Here is an 8,376-nt window from a genome sequence, read left to right on the forward strand (position 1 = left end):
TTTATTTTCGTTAAATAGGCACGCGCAGAACACACACACACACACACACACACACACACACACATATATATATATAAAGATAATGAAACAAAGCTCCTCGATCTTTACCGTCTATTGAAAGCATTATTACGATAAAATCAATAAGTAAGTAAAAAAAAATTGGGAAAAAAAGCATAGAAAGATAGAAGATACGGACTCACAGACATGATATGCATATATGCACGTATGAATACGTGCATTGTAGAATTGTAATTTTGTCATTTTTTACATCACACTGCAGATACTGTAAGCATTATTGCGATAAAATAGAAAAAGAAATGCATAGAAAGATTGAACAAACGGACAGACAAAATATGATACACATAATCATATGCACGTATGCATACATGCACTGTAGTATTGTTATTTTGTCATTTTTACATCGCATTGTATCATCGGTTTCGCATTATGTTGTCTTTCGTCTCGTAACGTAGCACTGGACGATAAAACAATATATAACATTGACATGGCAAGTACATACTATGATTATGTCTTCGTTCAGTCTTCAACTTTAGGAAAATCATATTCACGGAAAAACACAGACACACACACACACACACACACACACACACACACACACACACACACACACACACACACACACACACACACACACACACACACACACACACACATTTATTAAATGTATGCACTGCCACACTGCCCAACACTGGAATAATTAACACTGAACTGAGACACAGACATTGACACTCAGATACTGGTGTCTGTGAGTGAGGTTAAAACCTGTTCATGGGGTTTAAAATGTTCACATGACATCATAATTACGCCCATGTTTCTGAAAGAAATGATAACCCATGTCCGCGTAGATCTGCAGCATCTATCATTTGTTTTTTTTAACTTCAGCCTGTCACAAGATGTTGCAAGGAGAAAGGCATAAATGCGGAAAATCTATTGTTATAAAGCCCCCATGTCCCCAGGCCCACAGTGTGAGACGTGTCACATTTCATTAAGTTTAAGTGTGTGTGTGTGTGTGTGTGTGTGTGTGTGTGTGTGTGTGTGTGTGTGTGTGTGTGTGTGTGTGGTGTGTGTGTGTGTGTGTGTGTGTGTGTGTGTGTGTGTGTGTGGTGTGTGTGTGTGTATGTGTGGTGTGTGTGTGGGGTGTGTGTGTGTGTGTGTGTGTGTGGTGTGTGTGTGTGTGTGTGTGGTGTGTGTGTATGTGTATGTGTGTGGTGTGTTTGTTTGTGTGTGTGTGTGGTGTGTGTGTGTGTGTGTGTGTGTGTGTGTGTGTGTGTGTGTGTGTGGTGTGTGTGTGTGTGTGTGTGGTGTGTGTGTGTGTGTGTGCTGCCATCACTCCTGATCCAGCGGTCGGGGTTCGATCCCCCGCGCGTTTCAGCATGGCGGTGAACGTGTCCTTCGGAAAGGCGTTTGACTCCGAACTTCCTCTCTCCACCTGTAGCCTAAAAGTGTGAATGGGTACCTGACTTAGTTGAGGAAGGTGAAAACGGCGGAAGGAGAGCATTTGGTCCCGCCTTCCTATGCCTTGCCCAGCCCTAGTAGACACACACGGTGGATGTGATATAACTGTCTCCATGGTCATAAATGGCTATGGGACCTTTAGGGTTAAGAAAGGTCATACACATAAAACTAGGACTACGCTCGTGCGTGCTTGCGTGTGTGTGTGTGTGTGTGTGTGTGTGTGTGTGTGTGTGTGTGTGTGTGTTTCACACCAATACTTGCTTTCATGAACACATTATGTGGGCCAAGGTAGGCCTTAAATAGGTATATACATACCTACCTTTTAGTTTGTTCTCACATGCACATGATGCAAATGTAGAAAATCGCGCAGTAACTGAGGCGCTCATGCGTGTGTATAAATTGTATGATTATTTTGTGCTTCTTTGCGTGTATATTGTGCACTCGCACAGGGGATGGGCGGGGGGGGGGGGGGCGAGGGGGGGGTGGGGGGGGGGGGGGGGGGGGGGGGGGGGGGGGGAGTGTTTATGGGCGTATGTGTGTGCTTGTATAAGTGAGTGTGTGCGTGTGTGTGCCGTGGAAGCTGCTATACGTAGCCTTGAAATGAGTGTGTGGGGAGGGGGGTGTGCAGGGTAATTTGGGAGATGGTGTGTGTACGGGAGGGGGGTGGGGGCGGCGAGGGGGGGGGGGATTGAGGAGGATTGTGGGCATATGTGTGTGCTTGTATAAGTGAGTGTGTGTGTGTGTGTGTGTGTGTGCGTGCGTGCGTGTGTGTGTGGGTGGGAGGGGGCGGGGGTGGGGGGGGGGCTCGTGTACGTTTATGTGTATTTGTGCTTTCATAGCTGTGAAACTGCATGTTTGTTGCATATTTGTTATGCATGTGTATACGTATGTGTGTCTATGTTTTAAATTTATTTGCTTATTTGTAAATTTATTATTATTATTATTATTATTATTATTATTATTATCATGATAATCATCATTCATATCATAATCATCATTATTATTATTATCATTATTATAATTATTATTGTTGTTGTTGTTGTTATTATTATCTTTTCTTTTTCTTTCTTTCCTCCTTTTTTTAATTTAAGCATTCATTTACTTTTTTTTTTCTTTTTTTTTCTTCCGTTTTTTTGTCTCAAGGCCTGACTAAGCACGTTGGGTTTCGTTGCTGGTCAGGCATCTGCTTTGCAGATGTGGTGTAGCGTATATGGATTTGTTCGAAGGCAGTGACGCCTCCTTGAGTAACTGATACTGATACTGTGCGCTCGCGCGTGCGTCTGTGTGTATCACGAGAAGATGGACAAGGGAGGCAATGACTTGAAACTTGCCTGGCTGTCAAATGCTGACTTCAGCACACATTAACATAACGACAGGGAAGATAGACCACAGAAACATAAAGTGCCAGTTACGTTTTAACGTTCACAGTAAATCAGTGTTATTGAACACATCCGCTGACCCAACCTTCTGTTTCACCGCTATAAGCCTGTTGTCGGAAACAACACCATAGTTTTTCCGCCTTTTATCTTTATTATGAAAAATAAATGAATTAAAAAAATAAATGAATTTAAAAAAAAATAAATAAATAAATAAATAAAAATCGACAGAACTTAAGCAGGCAGTATATAGGGCCTTCATAAAATTGCTCCCTGAAGTGGGGTTATCTTGAAGAATTAATTGTTTATAAAAACGTAACTGTCCCCGCCCCCTTCATAAAAGTGCTCTCTGGAAGTGGGGAATGTCTTGAAGAATTGACTGTTTATAAAACGTAACTATTTCCACCCCCATCCCCAATTTCTTTCTTTAACTATCTATCTAAACGCATCGGAAAATTCTATTTTGCTGCAAGAAGGCAATACTTTTTTTTGCTGGATCAGAATGACGTCAAAGTGTTTTTGCTGATAATGACGTCATGCGATGACGACTTAACAGTGACCAAACATGGCGCAGTCCTCCAGAGACACCACCAGCACGGATGTGTCCAAGGAAGCATTGGAGCGATCTCCTCTGCATGGCTGCGTGTGGACATAGACACGGCAGTGGCGTGGGCCCTTCCAGTCTGTTGGTACTTCTGGCGGCTCTTCTACCCACAGGTAAGGAGGAAGGTAGCAGAATGGTTAAGGCGTTTTTATCTGCCAACAGGAGGAATTTTGTTTAATGTCCCGTCACACATATCGGTGATTGAAGACATTTTGTTAAAGTATTTATAAATACATTTGAGTATTATCGGCTAGAAGGGGTGGGAGATGTGAATGAATGGAGGGTTGGGGGAAACTGGGCAAATGAGGGTGAAATGTGGGTGAAATTTGAAAAAAAAAAAAATCTAAATACAATTACAGGAAATTACTTGACTTCGTAAAAAAGTCGTTAAACTGACAAGCGAAACAACTGATAATGAATGCAAAAAGTCAAAAACATCAACGTTCTCAGTCATTTGTGAAGACACACTTTCGTGTACATAAGGCTTCATCAAGCTACAGTCAAAAATTATATGCTCAATTGTCAGGTTACTAAAGCATATGCACTTGACATTAGAATAACACTTGGTCCGTAATGAATTTGATAATAATCTGAGAGCTAAACTCAGAATTGGTCTGCGAATCGGACCAAAGTCTGAGAGAGTCAACAGGCCACCCATTCTCCCAAGTTTGACTGGGAAATCAAACTGAGCAACTAGTCATTGGGATGAGACATCACCGAGACTGATCCCGTGTGCAGCGCGCACTTGGTGCACTGAAAAAGAACCCATGGCAACAAGTACATTTCTCCATATGAAGCTTGTCATAGTTTCAGTTTCAGTTTCAGTAGCTCAAGGAGGCGTCACTGCGTTCGGACAAATCCATATACGCTACACCACATCTGCCAAGCAGATGCCTGACCAGCAGCGTAACCCAACGCGCTTAGTCAGGCCTTGAGGAAAAAAAAAAGAAAAAAAAAGGTGAATAAATGATAGATAAGCTTACACAAATAAATAAATAAAATAAATAACTATAATGTAAAAAAAAAAAAAAAAAAAAAAAGTAAAACATGAAGACACACATTCACATATACACCCACACATGCATAACAGATATGCACCGAACATGCAGTTTCACAGATATGAAAGCACAGTCAGATACATATAAACGTACATGGGCTCCAACACACACACACACACCACACACATTACCCTGCACCTCCTCTACCCCCCTCCTCCACACACTCATTTCTAGTCTACGTATCACAGCTTCCACGGCACACACACACATACACACACACACACACACACACACACACACACACACAGATGAACACTTACTTGTACAAGCGCGCACACATATGCCCATATCTCCACACACATATGTACAAAGATATATATATATATATATATATATATATATATATATATATATATATATATACGTTCCAATATCCTGTTGCTCCCACAGTGTAGGCATGCATACACTCACATACCTCATCCTCTACCCCACCTCCCCCCGCACCCCCACCTCCCCCTCACACACACACACACACACACACACACACACACGCACGTGCACAGAACTCTACTGACACTTGTGTACACTTACACTCTCGCGCATGCACAAACGCACTCAAAAATACAGACCCACGCATGCACACAAACACACACATACACACACGCACAGAGGCTGCCACTGATTGGCCGCAAGAGGGATGGGAAAAGATCTCTGATGCCAAGAAAGTGGCGTCTAGTGTGTTGCTCAGTCTATTGTATTTGGAAAAGCCCACAGAGACTCTGTTCCGTTTTGAAGAAATTTGCGCAATGTTGGTTTGGAAATGATGCCGATATTTGTTTGATTAGCAAAGCATCGTGCTCTACCTTTCATGTTAGACTTACGGCCACTCCCTCTCTCTGCTTTTATTTCTTTGAGGCGATCGATGGTGTGATGGCCTTGTACCTGTTCTTTTTGATATTCTTTGACTTTTCTGAGGATTTCCGATTTTCCTAGATGTAGGCCGCTCGTTGGTGTTGCGTTACCAGCAAGTCTGTCAGCTCGCTCATTTCCCTTAACACCTGCATGTCCCGGGCAGTATGACCATGTGAGTTTTTTAATCTGAAAGTTGCGCATTGCCTTATGCCACTCTGGGCTTCCCATTCCGTTTTCAATTTTCTGTATGAGGTTCATTGAGTCTGTTAGAATCATGGCATGTTGGTTTCCGGGCGTATGGATGGACGATAGCCACTGGAGGGCATGTGTCACAGCTTCAGCTTCCATCGTTAGGCTGGAGGTTGTGACTTTGTAGGCAGCATTCTCTTCCCTAACTGATTTTCCATTTTGTTTCGCAGTGAATCCCCAACCGGATTGGTCTTTGGTGACTGAGCCATCTGTGTATATGATGAATTTAATTTATGAAAGGTATGATAAATGGCTTCATTGATAATTCCATAAATTCCGGGGAATTTATTATTCTTTAGCTTTTTAACAGTAGAACAAAGTTCTGCTTCTGTGAAGCTTTTATTTAAAATTGTTAACGCTTTCCAGGCTAATACAAGGGAAATAACTTCTAATCATGCTATCACTGTATATTGACAAGAGTTGTCGAACGTTGCATATACCCGCGCACCCGTCCACAATTGAGAGAATACTTCCAACACGGAACGAACGATGACGCGTTTGTGCAGATTTAAAGTCCAGAAAATTGTATTGTATTTATATTTTCTGTCACAACAGATGTCTCTGTGTGAAATTCGAGCTGCTCTTCCCAGGGAGAGTGCGTTCCTACACTGAGAGCGCGTACCTGCCTTGTTTCGGACTTGACCTTTTCACATTATCATGAATATTATTATGTAGTTATTTATTTGTTTTATTATTATTATTATTGGTTGTTGTTTTCTCTCAGTGTAACGAATGTGCATACGCAAACCACTAAGTTGTAAACATTCGGGCTGGTATGCAGAGCACACACGTCATCATTATAATCTGCAGGCCGGAGTCTTGGCATTAAAAAAGACGTTGGACTTTGACTTTGTCTCCATAATTCGTAAACCTGCATATCTTGTACACAGAACATACACGCCATCATAACCTATGTAAGCTACAGAGGCCTGATATTAAAAAATACCCTGGACTTGGACTTTTGTCTCCACAAGTTGTAAACATTTCCCTGTACAAAGAACATACACGTCATCTCTCGTGTTGCGTAGGCTAGAAGCCTGACATTAAAAAGACGCTGGACTGACTTTGACCATGTCTTCACAAGTTGTAAACATTGCCCTGTACACAGAACATACACGCCATCACTCTTAATATTATGTAGGCCAGAAGCCTGACATTAAAAAGACGGTGGACTTTGTCTCCACAAGTTGTAAACATTTCCCTGTACAAAGAACATACACGTCATCTCTCATTATATCATGTAGGCCAGAAGCCTGACATAAGAAATACGTTGGACTTGGACTTTGTCTCCACAAGTTGTAAACATTGCCCTGTACACAGAACATACACACCTTCACTCTTAATATCATGTAGGCCAGAAGCCTGACATTAAAAAGACACTGGAATTTGACTTTGTGTCCACAAGTTGTAAACATTTCCCTGTACAAAGAACATACACGCCATCACTCCTGTTATGTCGGCCAGAGGCCTGACAATAAGAAATACTTTGGACTTTGACTTTGGCTCCACCAGTTGTAAACATTTTCCTGTACACAGAACATACGCGCCATCACTTATAATATTATGTAGGCCAGACGCCTGACATCAAAAGGACGCTGGACTTTGACTTTGTCTCCACCAGTTGTAAACATTTCCTTGCACACAGAACATACACGCCATCACTCATAATATTATGTAGGCCAGAGGGCTGACATTAAGAAATACTTTGGACTTTGACTTTGTCTCCACAAGTTGTAAACATTTCCCTGTACACAGAACATACACGTCATCTCTCATAATTTTATGGAGGCCAGAGGCGTGACATTAAAAAGACGTTGGACTTTGACTTTGTCTCCACAAGTTGTAAACATTGCCCTGTACACAGAACATACACGTCATCTTTCATAATTTTATGTAGGCCAGAGGCATGACATTAAAAAGACGTTGGACTTTGTCTCCACAAGTTGTAAACAGTTCTCTGTACACGGAACATACACATCATCACTCATAATATTATGTAGGCCAGAAGCCTGACATTAAAAGACGCTGGACTTTGACTTTGTCTCCACAAGTTGTAAACATTTCCCTGTACAAAGAACGTACACGTCATCTCTCGTGTTATGTAGGCCAGAAGCCTGACATTAAATATACGTTGGACTTGAACTTTGTCTCCACAAGCTGTAAACATTTCCCTGTATAAAGAACATACACGCCATCACTCATGTTATGTCGGCCAGAGGCCTGACAATAAATAGTTTGGACTTGGACTTTGGCTCCACCAGTTGTAAACATTTCCCTGTACACGGAACATACACGTCATCTTTTATAATATTATGTAGGCCAGAAGCCTGACATAAGAAATACGTTGGACTTGGACTTTGTCTCCACACGTTGTAAACATTGCCCTGAACACAGAACATACGCGCCATCACTTATAATATTATGTAGGCCAGAAGCCTGACATCAAAAAGACGCTGGACTTTGTGTCCACAAGTTGTAAACATTTCCCTGTATAAAGAACACACACGCCATCACTCATGTTATGTAGGCCAGAGGCCTGACATTAAGAAATACTTTGGACTTTGACTTTGGCTCCACCAGTTGTAAACATTTCCCTGTACACAGAACATACACGCCATCATGCATAATATTATGTAGACCAGAAGCCTGGCATTAAAAAGACGCTGGACTTTGCCTATGACTTTGTCTCTACAAGTTGTAAACATTTCCCTGTACAAAGAATATACACGTCATCTCTCGTGTCATGTTGGCCAGAGGCCTC

General features: G+C 41.9%; 1 protein-coding gene across 1 annotated transcript in view; it reads left to right on the forward strand.

Moving 5' to 3' along the window:
* The first annotated feature begins 3,437 nt into the window (after positions 1-3,437).
* Positions 3,438-8,376, forward strand: part of LOC143291413 (uncharacterized) — a 15,827-nt gene continuing 10,888 nt past the window's right edge. The window contains exon 1 of the mRNA XM_076601252.1: positions 3,438-3,569. Within this exon, the coding sequence (XP_076457367.1) occupies positions 3,452-3,569 (118 nt within the window). The 5' untranslated portion in view covers positions 3,438-3,451. The remainder of the gene's footprint in view (positions 3,570-8,376) is intronic.

This window comes from Babylonia areolata, chromosome 17 (genome assembly GCF_041734735.1).
Source record: "Babylonia areolata isolate BAREFJ2019XMU chromosome 17, ASM4173473v1, whole genome shotgun sequence".
Classification (NCBI taxonomy): domain Eukaryota; kingdom Metazoa; phylum Mollusca; class Gastropoda; order Neogastropoda; family Buccinidae; genus Babylonia; species Babylonia areolata.